The sequence below is a fragment of the Heptranchias perlo genome, chromosome 11 (assembly GCF_035084215.1).
Source record: "Heptranchias perlo isolate sHepPer1 chromosome 11, sHepPer1.hap1, whole genome shotgun sequence".
Lineage (NCBI taxonomy): Eukaryota > Metazoa > Chordata > Chondrichthyes > Hexanchiformes > Hexanchidae > Heptranchias > Heptranchias perlo.
This window is the reverse complement of record NC_090335.1, coordinates 29,774,846-29,799,919: the sequence shown is the minus strand read 5'-3', so window position 1 is coordinate 29,799,919 and position 25,074 is coordinate 29,774,846. Positions and strand designations below refer to the sequence as shown.

At 44.1% G+C, this 25,074-nt stretch overlaps 1 protein-coding gene across 1 annotated transcript in view; it reads right to left on the bottom strand.

Annotated features, from left to right (window-relative positions):
• Positions 1 to 25,074, bottom strand: part of LOC137327209 (cilia- and flagella-associated protein 47-like) — a 602,936-nt gene that overhangs the window by 183,721 nt on the left and 394,141 nt on the right. The window contains exons 48-50 of the mRNA XM_067992778.1: positions 16,524 to 16,667; positions 13,203 to 13,376; positions 5,382 to 5,493 (exon numbers count right to left, since the gene is read on the bottom strand). Coding sequence (XP_067848879.1) covers positions 5,382 to 5,493; positions 13,203 to 13,376; positions 16,524 to 16,667 — 430 coding nt within the window. The remainder of the gene's footprint in view (positions 1 to 5,381; positions 5,494 to 13,202; positions 13,377 to 16,523; positions 16,668 to 25,074) is intronic.

Here is a 25,074-nt window from a genome sequence, read left to right as displayed (position 1 = left end):
TAAAAGCAGTAAACTCCTTGAAGGGAGTGGTAAGTAGTTTTTCTTTCCTTTTTTTTTCTCTTGACATTGTAGTTGTAGCTAACTTAAGGGTTAAGTCATGGCAGGAGATCCCAGACCCGTGTTATGTTCCTCTTGTGGGATGTGGGAATACAGGGATCCTTCCTGTGTCCCTGATTTCTTCACCTGCGGGAAGTGTGTCCAGCTGCAGCTACTGTTTGACCGCTTGACGGCTCTGGAGCTGTGGATGGACTCACTTTAGAGCATCCGCAATGCTGAGGAAGTCGTGGATAGCACGTTCAGTGAGTTGGTCACACCACAGATAAAAATTACTGAGGGAGATAGTGAATGGGTGACCAACAGACAGAGGAAGAGTAGGAAGGCAGTGCAGGGGTCCCCTGCGGTCATCTCCCTCCAAAACAGGTATACCGATTTGGATACTGTTGGGGGAGATGGCTCACCAGGGGAGGGTGACAGCGGCCAGGTTCATGGCACCGTGGCTGGCTCTGCTGCACAGGAGGGCAGGAAAAAGAGTGGCAGAGCTATAGTGATAGGGGACTCGATTGTAAGGGGAATAGACAGGCGTTTCTGCGGACGCAACCGAGACCCCAGGATGGTATGTTGCCTCCCTGGTGCAAGGGTCAGGGATGTCTTGGAGCGGCTGCAAGACATTCTGGAGGGGGAGGGTGAACAGCCAGTTGTCGTGGTGCATATAGGTACCAACGATATAGGTAAAAAAAGGGATGAGGTCCTACAAGCTGAATTTAGGGAGTTAGGAGTTAAACTAAAAAGTAGGACCTCAAAGGTAGTAATCTCAGGATTGCTACCAGTGCCACGGGCTAGTCAGAGTAGGAATGACAGGATAGCTAGGATGAATACGTGGCTTGAGAGATGGTGCAAGAGGGAGGGATTCAAATTCCTGGGCCATTGGAACCGGTTCTGGGGGAGGTGGGACCAGTACAAATTGGATGGTCTGCATCTGGGCAGCACTGGAACCAATGTCCTTGGGGGAGTGTTTGCTAGTGCTGTTGGGGAGGGTTTAAACTAATGTGGCAGGGGGATGGGAACCGATGCAGGAAGTCAGTGGGAAGTAAAGTGGTGACAGAAACAAAAGGCAGTAAGGGAGAGTGTACAAAACATGACCGGACAGATGGTCTGAGAAAGCAGGGCAAAGACCAAGGGAAGTCCAGATTAAACTGCATTTATTTCAATGCAAGAAGTCTGATGGGCAAGGCAGATGAACTCAGGGCATGGATGGGTACATGGGACTGGGATGTTACAGCTATTACTGAAACATGGCTAAGGGAGGGGCAGGACTGGCAGCTCAATGTTCCAGGGTACAGATGCTATAGGAAAGATAGAGCCGGAGGTAAGAGAGGAGGGGGAGTTGCGTTCTTGATTAGGGAGAACATCACGGCAGTAGTGAGAGGGGATATATCCGAGGGTTCGCCCACTGAGTCTATATGGGTAGAACTGAAAAATAAGAAGGGAGAGATCACTTTGATAGGATTGTACTACAGACCCCCAAATAGTCAACGGGAAATTGAGGAGCAAATATGTAAGGAGATTACAGACAGCTGCAAGAAAAATAGGGTGGTAATAGTAGGGGACTTTAACTTTCCCAACATTGACTGGGACAGCCATAGCATTAGGGGCTTGGATGGAGAGAAATTTGTTGAGTGTATTCAGGAGGAATTTCTCATTCAGTATGTGGATGGCCCAACTAGAAAGGGGGCAAAACTTGACCTCCTCTTGGGAAATAAGGAAGGGCAGGTGACAGAAGTGTTAGTGATGGATCACTTTGGGACCAGTGATCATAATTCCATTAGTTTTAAGATAGCTATGGAGAATGATAGGTCTGGCCCAAAAGTTAAAATTCTAAATTGGGGAAAAGCCAATTTTGAAGGTACTAGACAGGAACTTTCAGAAGTTGATTGGGAGAGTCTGTTGGCAGGCAAATGGACGTCTGGTAAGTGGGAGGCTTTCAAAAGTGTGTTAACCAGGGTTCAGGGTAAGCACATTCCTTATAAAGTGAAGGGCAAGGCTGGTAGAAGTAGGGAACCTTGGATGACTCGGGAGATTGAGACCCTAGTCAAAAAGAAGAAGGGGGCATATGACATGCATAGGCAGCTGGGATCAAGTGGATCCCTTGAAGAGTATAGAGATTGCCGGAGTAGAGTTAAGAAAGAAATCAGGAGGGCAAAAAGGGGACATGAGATTGCTTTGGCAGATAAGGCAAAGGAGAATCCAAAGAGCTTCCACAAATACATAAAGGGCAAAAGAGTAACTAGGGAGAGAGTAGAGCCTCTTAAGGATCAACAAGGTCATCTATGTGCGGAACCACAAGAGATGGGTGAGATCCTAAATGAATATTTCACATCAGTATTTACAGTTGAGAAAGGCATGGATGTTAGGGAACTTGGGGAAATAAATAGTGATGTCTTGAGGAGTGTACATATTACAGAGAGGGAGGTGCTGGAAGTCATAACGTGCATCAAGGTAGATAAATCTCCGGGACCTGATGAAATGTATCCCAGGACGTTATGGGAGGTTAGGGAGGAAATTGCGGGTCCCCTCGCAGAGATATTTGAATCATCGACAGCTGCAGGTGAGGTGTCTGAAGATTGGAGGGTAGCAAATGTTGTGCCTTTGTTTAAGAAGGGCGGCAGGGAAAAGCCTGGGAACTACAGACCGGTGAGCCTGACATCTGTCGTGGGTAAGTTGTTAGTGGGTATTCTGAGAGACAGGATCTACAGGCATTTGGAGAGGCAGGGACTGATTAGGAACAGTCAGCATGGTTTTGTGAGAGGAAAATCATGTCTCACGAATTTGATTGAGTTTTTTGAAGGGGTAACCAAGAAGATAGATGAGGGCTGTGCAGTAGACATGGTCTACATGGACTTCAGCAAAGCCTTTGACAAGGTACCGCATGGTAGGTTGTTACATAAGGTTAAATCTCACGGGATCCAAGGTGAGGTAGCCAATTGGATACAAAATTGGCTTGACGACAGAAGACAGAGGGTGGTTGTAGAGGGTTGTTTTTCAAACTGGAGGCCTGTGACCAGCGGTGTGCCTCAGGGATCGGTGCTGGGTCCGCTGTTATTTGTTATTTATAATAATGATTTGGATGAGAATTTAGGAGGCATGGTTAGTAAGTTTGCAGATGACACCAAGATTGCTGGCATTGTGGACAGTGAAGAAGGTTATCTAGGATTGCAACAGGATCTTGATAAATTGGGCCAGTGGGCCGATGAATGACGGATGGAGTTTAATTTAGATAAATGTGAGGCGATGCATTTTGGTAGATCAAATCGGGCCAGGACCTACTCCGTTAATGGTAGGGCGTTGGGGAGAGTTATAGAACAAAAAGATCTAGGAGTACAGGTTCATAGCTCCTTGAAAGTGGAGTCACAGGTGGATAGGGTGGTGAAGAAGGCATTCAGCATGCTTGGTTTCATTGGTCAGAACATTGGATACAGGAGTTGGGATGTCTTGTTGAAGTTGTACAAGACATTAGTAAGGCCACACTTGGAATACTGTGTACAGTTCTGGTCATCCTATTATAGAAAGGATATTATTAAACTAGAAAGAGTGCAGAAAAGATTTACTAGGATGCTACCGGGACTTGATGGTTTGACTTATAGGGAGAGGTTAGATAGACTGGGACTTTTTTCCCTGGAGAGTAGGAGGTTAAGGGGTGATCTTTTCGAAGTCTATAAAATAATGAGGGGCATAGATAAGGTAGATTGTCAAAATCTTTTCCCAAAGGTAGGGGAGTCGATAACGAGGGGGCATAGATTTAAGGTGAGAGGGGAGAGATACAAAAGGGTCCAGAGGGGCAATTTTTTCACTCAAAGGGTGGTGAGTGTCTGAAACGAGCTGCCAGAGGCAGTCGTAGAGGCGGGTACAATTTTGTCTTTTAAAAAGCATTTGGACAGTTACATGGGTAAGATGGGTATAGAGGGATATGGGCCAAGTGCAGGCAATTGGGACCAGCTTAGTCGTATAAACTGGGCGACATGGACATGTTGGGCCGAAGGGCCTGTTTCCATGTTGTAAACTTCTATGATTCTATCTCTGTAACCTCCTCCAGCCCAACCCGCCGAGATTTTTGCGCTCCTTCAATTCTTGCCTCTTGCATATCTCTGATTTTAATCGCTCCACTATTAGCGGCCGTGCCTTCTGCTATCTCGGCTGTAAGCTCTGGAATTCCCTCCATAAACCTCTCTGCCTCTCTACCTCTCTCTCCTCCTTTAAGACACTCCTTATCTCTTTGACCAAGCTTTTGGTCACCTGTCCTAATATCTCCTTATGTGGCTTGGTGTCAAATTTTGTTTGATAATGCTTCTGTGAAGCACCTTGGGACATTTTATTACATTAAAGGTGCTATATAAATGCAAGCTGTTCAGTTGGGAAAATTACATTTGGGCAGGTTCTATAATAATGGACAATCCACTCTGCTAGTTTACCGCCCAAGCGGTGAAGGTGAAGATTACCACTAGCCTCTCTGCTCTGATCAAACTCAATATGAAAGTTACCTGAAAAAATTTTTTGAATTATTTCCTCTGGTTTTTCTTCAAGTAATTTTTACAAACAACCAAACAGATATTGTTAAAGACTAAAAAAGACAAAAATACTGCTGATGCTTACTGGAAAATTGTGCACATTACACATGTTCAGACTGCAGCTCTGGGCAAAAATATTGGCGCTGAATTTCTATGGGGGTTCTCCAGTCTTCCTGTTGTAACTATGGCAGACATTGGCGGAATCTCCAGATTTATGACATATCTCCGGGAGTTCCACCCAATCTCCACCAAAGTTATGGCAAGAGATCGGAACAACCCCAATGAAAATTCAGGACCACCAAGTCCAAGTCCAAGTCCAAGTTCAAGTTTTTGGGAGAAGCTGGCACCTTCAAGTAAAAACATTAAAGAAAGTATGCAAAGACACAAAAAATAATTTAACTGAACTGAATTTAACTATTAAGAGGGAGAGAGGCAAAAAAATAAGAAGTGTGCGAGTGAATGTGCACACAACCCAGACCTGGAAGTCAGATGTCCAAATCATTTATGTCGATGGAGAATAAAAGATGTCTCAAAAAAGATCCATGATGCCACTACCTATATATTTCCAATGTGAGAAATACCCATTTACTCCTCATCTCGGCTTTCTACTCTCCAACCATACCTGTATCGAAACTATCACTTTACCTGTAAAACTATTGGCTTTAATTTTCACAAGTATCTAATGTGACACTGTCAAACTTTTTTTGAAAGTTCAAATATACCACATTCACTCATATTACTTTATTCACGTCGTAACTTCCTTAAAGAATTCAATTAAATTACTCAAAGCCTTTACATTTATTTAATTGGTGGTCTTACCTGCAATCTTTCCTCGTTTCCATGGTAAAATATTAAGATGATATGGAGCAGTCTGTCCAGCTTTCAAAGTAATAAATGGTGCTCCACTCACTATTAGTAAGTCCGATACAACCTAGAAACATAAATGTTTGGTTTTATACTTTTTAATAAAGCATGGCATATAATTTCAGATAAAAAACCTTAGTTTACCAAGTAGCGACATTGTTAAAGAGATAGTTATATATAGCTGCAATTTGGATGCAGTTAATCCATTATCAATTTATATTACAGATCCCATGGATTACTCGCAATTACTCATCTGAACATTAACAAAGTAGAAAACTTAGGGGTCAATTTTAACTTTAGAACAACCAACTGATGAAATGCACTGGCAACCCGCCTGTTCCAGCAGGAGTAAAGGCTGGAGCCATTTTGAGGCCAGGTTTCATTTGAATAGAACTGACGAGCTGCAGGTGCCAAATGGGCAGTCATGCTCCTCTAGTCCGACAAAAATAATTTTAAAATTACCTTTTCAGAACCTCTTCAACTCTACCACAGTAAAACTGGCTGGAGTGCATGGTACTACCAGTTCTTTCCTAAAATGGCAATTGGAGTCCTTTGTATGTCATAGGACCCCGATTTACATATTAAAAGGGGTCTACTGCCTGAACCAGGCAGGTGCTTCGGCCGCCCAGCAATAGGCCCCTGTAAAAGTGGTAGCTTAATTTTCAAATCCCTCCATGGCCTCGTCCCTCCCTAACTCTGTAACTTCCTCCAGTCCTACAACCCTCCGAGATCTCTGCGCTCCTCCAATTCTTGCATTTTGTGCATCCCTGATTTTAATCACTCCACCATTGGCGGCTGTGCCTTCAGGTGCCTGGGCCCTAAGTTCTGGAATTCCCTCCCTAATCCTCTCCACCTCTCCACCTCTCTCTCCCCCTTTAAGATGCTCCTTAAAACCTACGTCTCTGGCCTTGGTCACTTGTTCTAATGTCTCAGGGTGTCAAATTTTGTTCGATAAGCACTCCTGTCAAGCGCCTTGGGACATTTTACTACGTTAAAGGTGCTATATAAATGGAAGTTGTTGTTATTTTAGCAGGCAGAGCATCGGCATTAATGGCCATTAACTCAAATTTCAGCAACTTAAAATCAACCCCATTTACTGTTCCATTAATGTTTAGGCTACTATATATGTTAAAGACTGAAAGTGGAAGTGTCAAGCTCCTAACATAGGAGAAAATTTGATTTTGGAAAGGTTGGATTAGTACGACAAAATCAAAATACTACAAATTCTGGAAATGTGAAATAAAAACAGAAAATTCTGGAAACACTCAGCAGGTCAGGCAGCATCCGTGGAGATAGAAACAGAGGTAAGGTTTCCGGTCGATGACTTTTCATCAGAACTGGAAGATGTTAGAGATGAACAGCTTTTAAGCCTTACAAAGCCAGCGAAAAGGGGGGCAGGGAAAGAATGAAAGGGGTGGAGGGCTGGATTGATTAAATGACAAAAGTTCTGTCAGGCTTCAGCAGAGAGAGCTGCTGTAGTAAGTTAATTGGTTAGCTAGATTAAACTGGTTCCTGAAGGTGGGGCAGGCCTGACTCATCTGAGTCACAAACTGTAGAAATACAGGGGCCTGTCAGTGCGACAGCATGGAGTGCGGCAGGACAGAGTGAACTGCTGAGAGTTTGGTAAGTGTGGGAGTTTGGTGAAGTGGGGGGAGGAGGTGCTGCTTTGCCTTGCTTTTCCTAACTTTTTCCACAGAGCGGCAGTGGGCCTGAGCGTAGAAGACTGAGATTGGAGAATAAAAGCAGCAGCAGACCTGCAACAAGAGAAAACTACTGTGCGACGTCACAGGTGAGGCAGCAGAGTCCGAGAGGTGAGCACAGTATAAAAGGAGAGACCGAGAGCGGGAGGAGAGTCTTAGAGTCTAAGGCAAGTCATGGCAGCACACCTTGCACCCGTGATATGCTCCTCCTGCACTATGTGGGAAGTCATGGACACTACCAGTGTCCCTGGCGACCATGTGTGCAGGAAGTGTGTCCAGCTGCAGCTACTGGCTAACCACATTTCGGAGCTGGAGCTGCAGGTGGATTCACTGTGGAGCATCCACGATGCTGAGACTATCGTGGATAGCACGTTCAGTGAGGTGGTCACGCCGCAGGTAAAGATTACGTAGGCAGAAAGGAAATGGGTGACCGCCAGGCAGAGTAAAAGGACTAGGCAGGTAGAGCAGGAGTCCCCTGGGGCCATCTCCCTCTCAAACAGATATTCTGCTTTGGATACTGTTGGGGGAGATGGCTTATCAGGGGAAAGTAGCAAGAGCCATGTTCGGGGCACCACGGGTGGCTCTGCTGCACAGGAGGGGAGGAAGAAGAGTGGCAGGGCTATAGTGATAGGGGATTCAATTGTAAGGGGAACAGATAGGCGTTTCTGCGGCCGCAAACGTGACTCAAGGATGATATGTTGCCTCCCTGGTGCTAGGGCCAAGGATGTCACGGAGCAGCTGCAGGGCATTTTGGAGGGGGAGGGTGAACAGCCAGTAGTCGTGGTCCATATTGGTACCAACGACATAGGTAAAAAAAGGGATGAGGTCCTGCAAGGTAAATTTAAGGAGTTAGGAGATAAATTAAAAAGCAGGACTTCAAAGGTAGTGATCTCAGGATTACTACAAGTGCCACGTGCTAGTGAGTATAGGAACAGGAGAATAGTCAGGATGAATGTCTGGCTGCAGGGATGGTGTAGGAGGGAGGGATTTAGATTCCTGGGACATTGGGACCGGTTCTGGGGAAGGTGGGATCTGTACAAGCGGGACAGGTTACACCTGAGCAGGACTAGGACCAAGGTCCTCGCGGGGGTGTTTGCGAGTGCTGTTGGGGAAGGTTTAAACTAGAGTGACAGGGGCATGGGAACCTGAGAGGGGAGTCAGAAGGGAGTAAAGTTGAGAGCAGCAAGAGAGGGGAAGACCCAGGGGAAATTTACAATACAAATAGTACAAACAGTTGTTCAAGAACAAGTGAAAGGGAAAAGCGTAGAGCAGCAGAAAGAAAGTGTACTTTAGGCACGACAGATAAAATAAAAACTAGAAGGCGTAAGGTGATTAACCCAGCATCAAAGCTGAAGGTCAGGCTAGGGTGTGTGGCCCAACTAAGAGTTCTATATACAAATGCACGGAGTATAAGGAATAAATTAAATGAACTACAGGTTCAAATTCAAATTGGAGGGTATGACATGATAGCTATTACTGAGACATGGCTGCAGGATGGTCTGGATTGGGAACTAATTATACCGGGTTATTAGGTCTACAGGAGAGATAGGGAAAATGGAAGAGGGGGAGGAGTAGCCTTAATGATTAGAGATGAAATCACTTCAATGATAAAGGGGGATATAACGAGAGGTAAGCAGCCAACAGAGACCTTATGGGTTGAATTGAGAAATAGGAAAGGATCTAAGACTATAGTGGGAGTTGTATGTAGGACCCCTGGCAGCAGCTCTGAAGTGCTAGATTGCAGAGATTAGACAAGCGTGTAAGAAAGGCATAGTGGTCTTAATGGGGGACTTTAACCTTCACATAAATTGGGAAAAGCAGACTAGCAACTGTCAGAAAGGTAGTGAATTTCCTGAGTGTGTCCGGGATAGTTTTCTGCAGCAGTATGTCCTAGAGGCAACAAGGGGGCAAGCCATACTAGATTTAGTAATGAGTAATGAACCAGATTTAGTTAACAGCTTAACTGTGCATGAACATCTATCCAATCGTGATCATAACATGATCGAGTTCAATGTAGTGTTTGAAAGGGAAAAAAGTGAATCAGCTGCTAAGATTCTAGGCTTGGGCAAGGCCGACTTCAATGGGATGAGACAGAAACTGTCCACAGTAAACTGGGCAAATCTGTTAATGGGTAAAACGACTGATGATCAGTGGGAAATATTTAAAGAAACATTTAACGTGATACAGAATCGGTTTATACCCCTGAGGGGCAAGAACTCTACTTGCCAAAAAAAACAGCCATGGACAACTAATGAGGTAAGGGACAGTATAAGACATAAGGAAAGGGCATACAAAAAGGCAAAAAATGGCACAGATCCTGGCGAATGGGAAAGATACAAAGATCAACAAAGGGTCACAAAACAGATAGTAAGAGCTACAAAAAGAGAGTATGAAAAGAAACTTGCAAGGGATATCAAAACCAATACGAAGAACTTTTATAGTTATATTAGGAAAAAGAGGGTGGTCAGGAGCAGTGTTGGCCCCTTAAAAACTGAAAGTGGGTATACTGTCATTGATAATGGGGAAATGGCAGACATGTTGAACGATTACTTTGCGTCAGTATTTACAGTCGAAAAAGCGGATAGCATGCCGGAAATCCCAAGAAAACTAATATTGAATCGTGGACAGGGACTCGATAAAATTAACATAAGTAAAGCAACAGTAATGAAGAAAATAATAGCACTAAAGAGTGACAAATCCCCAGGACCAGATGGTTTCCATCCCAGGGTTTTAAAGGAAGTAGGTGAGCACATTGCAGATGCCCTAACTATAATCTTTCAAAGTTCTCTAGATTCAGGAACTGTCCCTCTAGATTGGAAAATTGCACATGTCACTCCGCTTTTTAAGAAAGGAGAGAGAGGGAAACCGGGGAATTATAGACCAGTCAGCCTAACATCTGTTGTGGGGAAAATGCTGGAGTCTATAATTGAGGATAGGGTGACTGAACACCTCGAAAATTTTCAGTTAATCAGAGAGAGCCAGCATGGATTTGTGAAAGGTAGGTCGTGCCTGACAAACCTGATTGAATTTTTTGAAGAGGTGACTAAAGTAGTGGACAGGGGAATGTCAATGGATGTTATTTATATGGACTTCCAGAAGGCATTTGATAAGGTCCCACATAAGAGACTGTTAGCTCAGATAGAAGCCCATGGAATCGAAGGAAAAGTACGGACTTGGATGGGAAGTTGGCTGAGCGAAAGGCGACAGACAGTAGGGATAATGGGTCGGTACTCATATTGGCAGGATGTGACTAGTGGAGTCCCGCAGTGTAGATGAAAATATAAAATTACAAAGCGATATTGATAGATTAGGTGAATGGGCAAAACTGTGGCAAATGGAATTCAATGTAGACAAATGTGAGGTCATCCACTTTGAATCAAATAACGATAAAACAGGGTACTTTGTAAATGGTAAAATGTTAAAAACAGTGGATGTCCAAAGGCACTGAGGGGTTCCGGTACATCGATCATTGAAGTGTCATGAACAGGTGCAGAAAATGATCAAGAAGGCAAATGGAATGTTGGCCTTTATATCTAGAGGACTAGAGTACAAGGGGGCAGAAGTTATGCTGCAGCTATACAAAACCCTGGTTAGACCGCACCTGGAGTACTGTGAGCAGTTCTGGGCACCGCACCTTCGGAAGGACATATTGGCCTTGGAGGGAGTGCAGCGTAGGTTTACTAGAATGATACCCGGACTTCAAGGGTTAAGTTACGAGGAGAGATTACACAAATTGGGGTTGTATTCTCTAGAGTTTCGAAGGTTAAGGAATGATCTGATCGAAGTTTATAAGATATTAAGGGGAACAGATAGGGTGGATAGAGAGAAACTATTTCCGCTGGTTGGGGATTTTAGGAGTCGGGGGCACAGTCTAAAAATTAGAGCCAGACCTTTCAGGAGCGAGATTAGAAAACATTTCTACACACAAAGGGTTGTAGAAGTTTGGAACTCTCTTCCGCAAACGGCAATTGATACTAGCTCAATTGCTAAATTTAAATCTGAGATCGATAGCTTTTTGGCAACCAAAGGTATTGAGGGATATGGGCCAAAGGGAGGTATATGGAGTTAGATCACAGATCAGCCATGATCTTATCAAATGGCGGAGCAGGCACGAAGGGCTGAATGGCCTACTCCTGTTCCTATGTTCCTATAAAAGAGATGATGGTGCAAAGCAAAAGGGGGTGATAATGGGACAAGTAAAGAAAGATAAGATGTGTCCAGAGGAGGTGTAAATGGTTGCAGCACAATAGCAGAGAGGGAGGCAAACTTGGAAAATCTGGCAAACCAAGAGGATTGCCGTGGCCCGGGAATGTGGTGGAAGAAAGGCAGGTGGACCCCAGGGATACGGTGTAACTGGTGATGCTAGCTGTGTACCAATAGGAGATCCCCACCTCAAGCACCAGCCCACACCTCCTCCACTCCCAGTGGCTTTGGTGCAGCCATTCTGCATTACTAGCACCCACACCTCCCCTTCCTTTGTCCATCATTGGTGGCAAAGCATTCTGCCACCTTTGCTCTTCTCTCTGGAATTCCCTTCCTCAGCCCCTCCACTCCCTCTTCATGTTTAAAATCCGTCTCCAAACCAAACATTTCAACCAAGCTTTTGGAACACCTCCTAATCGCTTCCTCCCAGCTCAGCATTTATTTCCCTTAATTACCTTTATTTGCAAAGCACGTTAGGACCGTTTTTAATGTCAGAGCACTGTACAAGTGCATATGAAAAATCCAGTGGACTCAAGTAAGATACCTTTTCTCAACCCGCATGTGAAGAAGAAATGGGATAATTTTCTTTTCTCAATTCTTTCAAGAAAACAGATGCTTTCCTCCCTATAGAGCTCACTTTCCAGTTAATAACACCAGTCAAGAAACTGCTGAATTTAGATAATTTTTAGTTTATGATCCCTATATTTTATTAGACAGCAGCGATATAAAATGGATTCCTCCAGAGGAAGTGCTGAATCCTTCATTTGGAAAACATTACATTGATTTGAAGTTGTACGGAAGTCCACAACTACTTCGTTTACCATTCCAGATGAAGACTGCTGAAATGCAAGAACCAATGACCATGAAAAATAATAGGAAAATGAAAAGCAGAGAAGTCTATTAAAGTTTTACATTAAATGCTGCTAGAATTGAAATCCTGTAAAATGCTGTTCCAGTTATTATTGGTATAACAATTCACTTAATTTGACCCAAGCGGGTGAGAAATTATGGTTATTAGAGAAAGTTAGTCACACACAAAAAAATTCTATTTAACTGACCGACTTAAGACACAGGATTTGTTTGCTTTCCAGTTTCTTCATTCAATCAACTAGGCATACAGAACAATATGAGGATATATAAGGACCGATTTTAACTCCTGGTGGGAAACCGCGCAGGAATGTAGGTCGGACGGCCTGACAGATTTTAACTCATTCAAATCCAGTAGTTGGTCATTTGAATAGTTGGTCAGCTGCTCGGCTGTTTCCGGCAGAAAGCAGCAGCTGACCGGCGAGGAAGTTTGAAAATTGGGAGGCCTCGAGGCTGCCCATTGGCATCAGAAGGAGGACACTGGCAGCAAGATAAGTCTGGGAAAGGATGTTTGCAGGGTCTCGCGGCTGAGAGAGGGGGGAGCCCGCAACGGCAGAGGCCAGATTTTACTTGGGGGGCCCAGAGCAGTTTTTTAAAAAACTTACCTTAGCGGGCCTCGCTGGAATCCCGACAGGTTTACCCGTTGGGGTGGCTGTAACCGGCAACTCGCTCAGGAGTTGTTAAAATTCCATCAGCTCCAATGTAGGCCTTGCATTTATTTATGAGGCTCCCGCCAAAGTCCAGCACAAGCCTCATCTGTCACCAAAACCAGCGCCATTAGAATTACTGATCAACTGGAACGGGAAATGGAGCTATTTGCTCCCCCACTTCATTTCTGTTGATCGGGGCAGAGTTAAAATCAACCCGATAGTTTCAGTTTGTGAAAATAATATTGAATCTGTTAAATTGATGTGAGCTAAATGGATGTTTTAGTATGATATAATTTATATTCGCTCATATTGGCAAGGAAGTCATGCTTAATGTTGTAAAGGCTGAACTCTCTTACCTTACATGTTAACTTGGTTTGAGTATAATTGGGAACCATTAGGACCTTCTTTGTAATTTGTCTTACTTGGCAGTGTATCACGACATGATCCACTGCCACGGGCTTTTTGCCAACCCCTTTGAGGTTGACGATACGCTCAGTACCATCTGTTTCATTTGCCAGCACAAGTTTTCCCTGTGAAAAAGGAAATTTAAGAGAAATATAAGAGTTAAAAATAGTTGGAGCCTGTTTTACTGACAAATAGTCACTGCTTTGCGATTTATTTATGTCCCAGTTAGCAAATGAGTATAGGAGGTCCTGGGTACTGATTTTTTTCGTGCAATTTAAAATGTTTAGGCAGCATTAATGAAGCTTTGATTCAGGCAACTCAGCATAGTTTAACCTGTTATTACATAATGCAAATAACATAAAGAGTGTAAACATTATTTGTAATGAACAATAAGAATAACAAAATACAAGGACTTAATTTATAGGTCAGTAATGACTTTTCTAACCAAATTATGCAACAATCAGTCCAGTGAAACATGGTTACATACATTTAATAACATCAAAGTGCATTTAAATGGTACTGACTGCAGATATCGGAGGGAATCTTAACCCTCCAGGATGGGTGGGGTGGGGAGGATTAAAAATTCAAAAATCTGAAACCTGACTCCAAGCCACCTCCAACGCGCCCACTTCCAGTTTTAAACTAACCTGCTCTCCTTCGGCAGGCCCCGTCATTCAAATATTTTAATGAGGCTCAAATTTAACCACAGTTTTACTTTTAATGCCTGCAGGCCACGTGTCCCAGAGCTTGGGAAATCCGGCAGCTGAAGGGAGCTGAGAATGGCCAGACCAACTGGTAAGTACCTTTCCAGCACTGCTTGTGGGCTAAGAGGAGCAGGAGTGCTTTCTCCCGGCCCCCCAAGCAAACATGTTTCCATCTCAGCAATCATACTACCCCCCCCACCGTGATCAGACCTCCCCTGCGTTAGGACCCCCCCCACGATAGGACCCACCCTCCCAGCGATCCAATGCCTCCCCCCAGTGTCCTCCCCGGTCCCCCCTGCCCCACCCACAATCTTTTCCCTGGCCACCCTTCCAATGTCCTCCACAGCCCCGATCTTCTCCCCTCCCCCCCCCAGCACAATGTCCTCCCCGGTCCGCCACAATGACCCCCAGACCCACAATCTCTCCCTCCTTCCCTCCCTCCTCTTCACTCCCTGGCTGCGGCCTGGTGTCACAGGTCTTCCCACCCAACAGCCAGCCAGCCTCTCAAACTGGCTGGCTGCCCGCCGGGAAATGGAGTCAAGAAATTTAAATGAGGTCCTGCCGTTAAATTCAGCAGGACCTCCAGGTTACCCACATTTCAGGGTTTCCTGGCCACTAAGACTCCCTCCACCCGTTCTCTCCCTGCCTCCCCATAAATATCAGGGCCATAATGTTTGATTCTATGTTACATCAAAAGTGTAACGAAGTCCTAAAATTACCTTTTACTTGTTTGAAACTTGGCGTATTGTCGTGGTTTAGTTTGAAGTAGTGTTCTGCATTTATGTTTTCTGCATTTATGTTTTCTATACCATTTACTATCTTTATATACCTTGTGTAAGATTACCTCTCACTTACCTCCTTTCAAGGTGGAATACCCAAATTTCTCAAATCTTTCCAAGCAACTCAGTCCTCTAACATTGGGGATTAGTCCTGTGACTCTGCTGAACTGTCTAGGGGGCTTGAATGTCTCAGTGACCAGCATTGGACACAGAGCACTATTCTTGCCAAATTTCCCTCATTCCCCCCTCTCTGAAAGGCACTGATCTCTTTTGTGGCTTGATTTTGAGCAGACTGGTGGCCTTACCATACATTTCCCAAGTGGGCATTAGTCATGCTTGAGCTCTCAAAGGAAAGTTTTGTGGGCTATTCAACTGCAGCGAGCATCACAGCAGAGCCTAATCTTGCCTTCACTTGACATCAACACACATGTACAGGGATTCCTAGGCAGCATCGAGCAGAAATCCTGGCCAGCTGTTTCTTCCCTATCAAATAGTGCTGCCCCTCTGACTAGGATCAGCTAACTAAACATCGGCTGGAAAATGACCCTGACATCATCTTGGTCTCCGTTTATGACTGCACTTCACTAGATAAACTTGCTGAGTCATCAGGGAAGCTTTATGAACCTTTCCTATTGGTACAAAATGGACAGTGTTTCACATACTCAAAGCTAATGTCACAACTTACAGACTGGAACATGAACTCTGAGTAAATAAGCAGCAACACTTTAAATTCAATTTATAAGCTTCCCTGATGGTCCAGCAAGTTTATCCAGTGAGTAGCTGAGCCATGCATACCAATATGATCTCAGGTTTGATCTTCAATTGCAGAGAATTCTCTCGGTGTCCTGGTCAACATTCATCCCTCACCCAACATCTCAAAGAGATTAATTGGTCATTCATCTCATTGCTATTGATGTGCACAAATTCTCTGCCAGGTTTGCCTACAAAGCATCAGGGACCACAGATCGAAAGTAATTGATTGCCTGCCGGTCTAATTCAAATTAGGGACGACATGAAAATTGCACTAAGCCCATGCTCACTCTTCCTGGCGGCCACCATGTAACAGTCCATCACCTGCCCGATTTACACACAACATGAAAAATGTCCCCATTATGTTAATTGGGAATACAATTGTGGTAGATGCCATGCTCTTATTTTTCTGTCAAAAAAACTGGTGCAATGGTAAAAACCACAAAAATCAGTCCTTAACATTGCATTGGCCAAGTTTCTTTTTTCACTCTTCTTGAAGCAACTCAATTCATGTGCTTGACAGTGCATGAATCCAGCCATATGAGCTCACAGCAACTAAAAGAAAAGTCACGATTCTCGGTTAAACTATATTTACATCCTTAACTGTTGACCAGATGTTGCTTCTTCCCCATTTGCCAACAGTAACCCATATTTCAAGCATATAAATCCTGAATACCATCAGTGAAAAGTATTTTAATAGGCTCCTTCCTATTATCAAAGGAAAATAATAAGAGAGGAGAGTGTACATATTTTGCACCTGCAGTAACCTCCACAATGATTCCCCCCTTGATTATTTATTCAAACACAGAATACTGAAGACAAATATGGCATGACTGATTTGACATTAGTAATAAAAACAGAAAATGCTGGAGAAGCTCAGCAAGTCAGGCAGCATCTACGGAGAAAGAAACAGAGTTAAAGTTTCAGGTCGAAGACCTTTCGTCAGAACATTAGCAATGGCCAGTCATCAATAATTTTGTATTACACAGCCTATCGGAGATTCAGCAATACAATATGCAAAAGCAATCAGGCATCTTACCATAGTCACACACTCAAAATTTGGTTTGAACATTAATGGGTACATTGATGTTTCACAAGCCTGTATATACAGCATTGATGGGCCAAAGAAGTCCTTCCCTTCCAGAATAGCTTTAATTTTCCAATCTTCTTGGGTCTCATTATGCTGAAAAATAAGTTATGTACAGTGTCACTATATGAATTCTTAACACTTAGTTGCCATTTAGAAATGTTTGCTGTACAACAATTTAGGAGGTGCAAAGGTCACATTGTATCTGGACATTATACTCACATAATTTCTTTAATTATAGACCAATTATTGTGCCTTTATTACTAACTAAATATTTATGAAAGTTAACTATTTTGAATGTTAGTAAGTAATATGTTCCACAATTATGCCTTTTAAATAAAATAAATATACCATAACATCAAATAACATGGTGACTAGCATAAAATGTCGTGTGGGAAGTCGTCAGTACTTGAAGGCTGAGAGTTCACATTTCAGGATTTCAAGTACTGAAACAAAACTAAAAACAAAACATACATTTCTGCAAACAACTCTTTACCACCCCCCACTCCCCAACTCCCCCCCCCCCCCCTCCCTCCCCTTCTTTGGCAGAACTGAGGTGGATGGAAGTGGAAAGCAACTTGTGGACATGGTCGCTGTACTCCTGCCTCCCTGTTGCTTTCCACTGGCTGGTTCATCGGGGGCAATGCTAAAGCCATGCAAATGAGGGACACATTTCCCGCCATTTGCATTGCAGGAATGCTGAACGGAGGGGTTGCCTATTAGATCCTGGTGTCCAGTGTTCAGAAGTTTCAAGATGGGGCACTGGAGCAGAACTGGAAGAGGGATCTGTGCAGGCATTCACCGAGCATGGTCCTGCGCAGGCCCCAGCAGGTAAAAGACAGCTTCTGCAGTAAAAATGATTTTTGATTAATGGGCAGCCTGCCAGCCAGGCTCCCAGGGCCTGCTACAGCAAGCCTCTTATTATACTGGCACAACTCTTTGACAGAGGCTGAGGAGCTGCCTCCTGTTAATGACCTCAAGGCCAGAAATATGACTGGGGTCAGGGAAGTATTTCAGGGGCAGATAGAAATCCTGCCCACCAAAGTTGTACCACAATCGAGGGGAGAGAGGGGGAGGACAAAAAGCCTTGGTCGGTGACTGAATAAATTATACAGTTTAGATGAGGAAACAATTTCTATTTGAAACTAAAACATGTAATGTAGCTGTATTAATTAACTTTCCTCAAATCAATTCTGCTTAATCCAGTTATTGACAGAACTAATTCATTTTGGTACTTTAACTTTTTTTTTTCTATCTTACGACATCAGCAAAATTATATTAATTGAAACTCTGATGCTGTATAAAATAGAATTATGCAAATATAATGTGATCATTGCAACTTTCATAATAAATTGTCAGAACTTTCTGAAATATGGCATTCTGAAGATATCCTTTTTTATAAAACATGACTACCTTCTAGCCAAGTTTAATGTGGAAAAATTAGATTAGTTATCACTGGGTAATTTTGAGAAATCTTGTTTACACTAATCATTGAGACAGTTTTTGATCATTACAAGCTTGAACAAGAGATAATGACAGAAAGCCACTATCTAATTAAGGTTGCCTTGCATTCTGGAGTGGTCCTTCTGGTATCTCACAGTGGGTCATCCTGGAGATGTATTTTTTGATGGGGTATGGTCTGTCAGCTGGTGCATAAACTTTGTTAAGCACTTTGCCAAGGTCATCTCTCCTACCTCCCATCTGATGATGCAAAACCAGGCAGTCTCTGGCCACCAGCCAGGTCTGTTTAAGAGAAAACTTACAGAAATAGAATGGGTACAGATTGGAAATTACATGCATCTGAATACCTCCAGAATTCTGAGCCCTGAAGCACCCTACTCAGTACTTCGTCCACATCCTGACATTAGCCTTAGTACCCAACATCCATAGACATTCCCCTGTCCACTAAATTAGTCACCTCTTCAAAAAATTCAATCAGGTTCGTCAGGCATAACCTACCCATTACAAATCCATGCTGGTCCTCTCTGATCAGCTGAAAATTTAAAAGGTGTTCAGTCACTCTATCCTTAATTATCGACGCTAGTAATGACCCGACAACAGATGTTAGGCTAACTGGTCTATAATTCCCTGGTTTCCCTCTCTCACCTTAAATAGCGGAGTGACATGTGCAATTTTCCAATCTAAAGGTACGGTTCCTGAATCGAGAGAATTTTGCTAGATTATAGTTAGGGCTCCTGCAGTGTTGTCACCTACTTTCTTAAAAACCCTGGGATGGAAACCATCTGGTCCTTAGGATTTGTCACTCTTTATTGCCATTATTTTCTTCATTATTGTTAATTTGCTTACGTTAATTATGGTGAGTCCCCATCCCCGATTCAAAATTAGTTTCCTTGGGGTGTCCAGCATGCTATCCTCTTCCTCTACTGTAAATACTGATGCAAAGTAATTATTTAACATGTCCGCCACTTCCTTATTTTCATTTACAATATAACCAATATCAGTTTTTAAGGGCCCCACATTGCTCTTGACCACCCTCTTTTCCCTAATAATTGTAATTTTTTTGTGTGTTGATTTTTATATCCCTTGCAAGTTTCTTTTCATACTCCCTTTTTGTAGCTCTTGCTATCTGTTTTGTCACCCTTTGCTGTTCTTTATATCTCTCCCAGTCATTAGGATCTGTGCTATTTTTTGCATTTTTGCATGCTTTTTCTTTTAGTTTTGTGTTGTCCCTTACCTCTTTTGTTGTTCATGGCTGTTTTCTTTTGGCAAGTGATGGTCTTGCCTCTTAGGGAGATAAACTGGTTCTGTATCACGTTAAATTCTTTTTTGAATACCCCCCACTGATCTGTCATTTTACCCATTAACAGATTTGCCCAGTTTACAGTGGACAGTCTCTATTTCATCCCATTGAACCATGGTTTCTGGGTGACAAGGCATATCCCATGATCCCATGGATAATGACCCCACTTAGAGTTGTGCAACCAGCAGCAGTACAGCAATGTAAGAATATGGTTTAAAACAAACATGGAAGATAGGAGGGCAAAAGTTCAGCATCTCTGTGGGAACAAGGACAGCTCACACAGCAGAACATCAGGAAGACCATAGAATAGATAACATTAACGTCAGAAGGTGCTTTACACCAAAACAAGAGATGTGGTTGCTACAAAACCAACATTGATGGGGCCGTGCAAGGGGGACTGTACTCAGATAAGAGGGATTTTCTTTTTAAAACGTTCATGGGATGTGGGCATCGCCAGCATTTATTACCTATCCCTAACTGCCCTTGAGAAAGTGGTCGGCCGCCTTCTTGAACAATTAAGTGGCTTGCTAGGCCATTTCAGAGGGCGATTAAGAATCAACCACATTGCTGGATGTAGGTCTGGAGTCACATATAGGCCAGACTGGGTAAGGACAGTAGGTTTCCTTCCCTAAAGGAGATTAGTGAACCAGATGGGTTTTTACAACAAATCAGTAGTTTCATGACCACCATTATTAATACTAGTACTTTTTTATTCCAGATTTGTATTTAATTAATTGAATTTAAATTCCGCAGCTGCTGTGGCAGGATTTGAACTCATAACTCTGGAATATTAGTCCAGGCCTCTGGATTCCTAGTCCAGTAACATAACCACTATGCTACCGTACTTAATGCATTCTTGAGAGGAACATAACAGCTTGTAAACAGAGCTGGAGGTTGAAGTCACAAACTACATTACGTAAAACAGCTTATCTTGAGTTGCTAACATGGCGTCAGCACGGTGGGAGGACTTACGACCATGAGATAACACCAGCGGTGCTCATGTACAGAATAACCAGCCGAATAGTATAAAGATAGGGCATGCTTCCTCCCAAAAGTTAGAGCTCTGGAGAGGGTACGGTCGGAAGTCCATCAGGTTGTTTTGATTGCTTGTTACTTAATGTAATCTGCAGACAATTGTATTATAACTATAATACTGTTGAATGTAGTGTTGAAGACAACTGTAGTGCAACTCTGTTGTAAGTCAATCTATTAAACTTGTTATTTTATAATAAGTTATAAAGGGCTAAAATCAAGCGGAAGTTATTGCTGATGGATTAACAACCCATATTTGTGACAGTAATGGAAGAAATCCGCTAACATAATGGTGTCCCAGGGTGGGTCCGAATTTTAAAGGTTTAAGAATAACTAGTGTTGAGAGAGAGAGACAGAGACAGGGAGAGAGTTAGACAGAGATATCAGAAACAGAGGGAGAGAGATGGAGAGAAAGAAAGACAGAGAGATCTGAGACTGAGGGAGAGAGATGGAGAGAAAGAAAGACAGACAGAGACAGAGACAGAGAAAGAAATAACCATGGTAGTGCACCAGATGGTTTATGTTCTAAGCAAAAGAAGAGGGAAAGAAATTGTGCAGGAGGACGAGGAGTTAAAATGAGTCCTTTCACAGCAGACAGAGGCTATAAAGGAATTATGTAAAAATCAGTAGAGTGTTACTAGCTGTGTTCTTTGTTTTAAAAGTCTGTGTTGGGGCTTTCTTTTCGCAACGTTATTTTGTGTTCTCTTTTGTATAATGTCACAAAGATTTTATTTAGCTGTGAAGGCTAACGTGTCCTTGATTAAAAGTGGTAGAAATGAAACTTAATCTCCTGTCTCTATGACAACAATCTGGAAATGTTGGACGAACTAAAAATAAGATAAACAAACTAAAATATTATCTTGCTTGACACAAAAGTTTTTAAAAAATTTACATGAAAGCCGTGTTGTCGCACAGTGCGTCAGTTGTTTATTCTTCTGCAAAGTGGTTAACTCCTTTCAAGGACACCGACATCTGGTTTTAATTCACAAAACAACAACCTTTGCATTTATTTAAAATGAGTTTCTTAATGTGACTGGATATTTCCCCACGTGATAGAAGGAAATATTGAGCATAATTTTTGTGCTCCCTTTGCTGACTATTCCTCCTGGAGTGAGGTAATTAAATTCATTCATGGAAACATGTGTGGAGTCCTCTCTGGTCTTGGGATGAATGGTGACAGAAGAAAATTAATGAATTGTTTGTTGTTTTTAACCCCTTGGGATCTCAAGAAGAGCCACAGTGGATTTTCTATGGTTCTTTTTAAACAGGAGACCATGATTTTCAAGACCGCAAAAGTATTGGTGCAGGAAACGATCCAGTGGTGTTAAGAATTTAAGACCTTATCTGCAGACATCAAGCGCACTATTTTAATAAGGCGGCAGGATGGCAGCAGGGGCGGGGTCAATGGGCGCATGGCAAACGCGAAAAATAAAAACTTATCATTCTCCACGCAATCGCAATTTAATTGGTGGCCATTAATCTTGTTTCCGGGTTTGCCGTCCGAAAGCTGCACAGCGGGCAGACTGCGCACCCACATGACAGCCTGTCAGCTGCAGTGTCTAGATTTAAAGGGCCACTGCTCCGATGGATTTTGCTGGAGCAAAGAGCAAGAAGACTCAATGGAGCAGCACGGAGCAAGGCTGCTCCAAGATTTAATGATGCCTCACTTCAGCTGCTACTGGCCAGGGTGAGGAGGAGGAGGAGGAGGAGGAGGGAACTGTTTTACCCGGCTGACAGGAGGAAGCTTCCTGCCTCTGCCACCAAGAAGGCCTGGCTCGTGGTGGCAGAGGAGGTCACAAGTAGTAGCAACACACTTGGGTCCAGTGCAGGAAGTGTTTCAATGACCTAACTAGGTCAGCAAAAGTGAGTACATTTACTGATTCTCCTGCAATCTGAGTTGCACATCACCTCCCTCCCACAACTCTGCCCTACCCTTCACATCATTCTGCACTGCCAAGACTACTCTATCACATCACTCCTCACACCCATTTAAGGCTTAACCTCAACTTACCTTCACTTCCTGAGCACTTCCTCACCTCCCCATTTGTGACCCCACCACTACCACTCACCCCAATCCTGATCCAATGTGATATCTCTGTCTGATACTCACCCTCTGATGCACCTCTTTTACAGTCAGCCTCACCCAAACCAATGCATTAATCGGCTGACCACTTCACCATCACTCACTCACACGTCTCCCCTTCTAGGAGAAGAGAGCGCAAAATGCGCTTGAAAGGGCGAGGAATGGAGGGGGCCACAACAATTAGTGGTCCCCACAGGTGCGGAGGAGGAGGCCCTGCAGATCAGTCGTGCCCTCGAGTGCCTGTCCATCGGGGACACCGAGACTGGCACCCCACAAACGTCTGGTGATACAGCTTTAACATTCATCACACACAACATGAATTGATGGCAATAATGATTGGCAAGTTCAAAACCTCAGTATGCTCATCGCAACATGACACATCTGTGATGATGCTTAATATTGCCGTCTGTTCTCTTACAGGCCCTTCAATGTCCACAGTGACGGCAGAGGGCGATTCCCCAGAGGAGCTCCCGGCCACTGAGGGCGCACCATCACATCTTAGTGAGCCATCCACCAGGGCAGATATTCACATCTTGATGAGTCCTAGTAGTCAGTTAGTTGGGTTGGCACCTGGTGAGTCACCACACTCAAGTGAGCACGAGCAGTCACTGGTGGCAGGGGCAGCTGTGGAGAGTCTGGGTCAGTGGGGGAACTACTCTCCAGGCTCTGCTCAGCTGGACGCAGATGCTGAACCCCAGAGGCCATCCTTTAAAAGGAGATTGATCGCAGGACAGCAGCACATTTGCAAGGTACTGAAACAGGTGCCATGCACACTCTCCACAATAGCGCAGAGGATGGAGGAGTCCAACTCCTGCATTAGTGGAATGGTGGCACAGGTACGTGAGGGAATCTCTGAGATCGTGTCATAAAGACAGTGAGGAACTGTCTGAGAGAGTGTCGCACGTAACTGCTGAAATGTTTGAGATAGTGTCACACGTAACTGCGGAAATGTCTGAGATAGTGTTGCAGGTAAGTGCGGGAATGTCTGCGATGGAGAGAAGGCTAGCCTCCATTGAGCTTCAAGCACGGTTTAGAAACGAGTCCATTCAGGCCCTGACAATGGCCGTTCAGACACACGGTAAACAACATTCTGCCGCCTTAAACGGGCAGACAGAAACTTTACAACTGGACTTCCAAGGCATCATATATCCCCTCCAAACAGTTCATTAGCAGGGTGTTAGGAGTGATGTGGGCCTGGTCCAGGAGAGGGATGATGGCAAAAGGGGACATGGAAGTGGGGACGCTACTCAAAGTGCTCCCACGTCTCACCCATTGCCCCCCTCTCAACCAGTACCCGCAATGCTGCCTTCTTTCCAGGTGTCCGTCTGCCCCTGCACAGGTGCCCTCACAGGCTCCAAGATCCAGAGGGCATAAGCCGAAAGCATCTAAGCAGTCCGAGCATGGACATAAGCAACCTGCTACTACCTACGCACCACGTAGAAGTAGTAGGAAGAGAAAGGCTAAGAACTTGTGATCACGAAAGGTATGCACAAAGGTATCAGACAGACTGTCATGTTTTTCATTTATATTTGTTTTTTGTTAAAATCACATTAAATGTCATCATTCTCACCTCTATTGCCTTTTGAGATAGCGCCCTTTCATGTGCTTCATCATGAAAGACGACACTTGATGCCACTCAGTGGGTGACTTTACAGTCTTTGGGTGCATGTGTAGTTGCAGGACTGTTTTGTGCGGGGGTTGGGGGCGGTGCTGGTGTTGGCGCTGCACTTTCCAGGTGGTGTGAGGATTGGGCTATTCTCACTTTGTGATCTTTGGAGAACCGTTCACATATGAGTGACCCCTGGCCTCACGAGCAGCCAGGTGAGCTGCTGCTCTGCCAATGGGTTTGTTGTCCTCCTCCTCCTCCTGCTCCTGCTGCAGCTGTTCCTCCTCAATGTTCATGGCAGATGTGGATGCTGGATGAGGACATGGGGCCACATCAACCCCTCTCTGTTGCGCCATATTGTGCAGGACATAACACACTACCATAATGTGACCCACTCTCGCTGGTGCATATTGAAGCGTTCCCCCAGATCGATCGAGGTAACAAAATCACACCTTCAGCAGTCCTACTGCATATTCAATTACAGATGTGGTGGCAACGTGACTGTCGTTGTATCAACTCTGTTGCTTGCTGATGGGGTTCCTCAGAGGTGCCATCAGCCACGTGTGCAGGGGGTATCCCTCGTCCTCGAGGAGCCAGCCTTTAAGGCTGTTTGGTGCGCGGAAGAGGCCAGGGATGTTGGATTTCCTCAGAATGAATGAATCGTGGCAGCTGCCAGGGAATCTGGCACACACATGAAGAAATCTTTTTCGGTGGTCACAAACGAGCTGAGCGTTGATAGAGTGATAACCCTTTCTTTTGATGAACAGTCCTGGCTCGTGTGGAGGTGCTCAGATTTCTATATGTGCGCAATCTATCGCACCCTGTACACATGGGAAGCCAGCCAGCCACAGAGTGGAATCCCACTGCCCTCTCTGTCTGGCTGAGGTCATCCATGGGGAAGTTGACGTATTGCGAGGCCCTGAGAAACAAAACGTCGATGACCTACCTTATGCACTCGTGTGCAGATGACTGAGAGACCCCGGCGATGTTACCGGTGGCACCCTGGAATGATCCAGAGGCG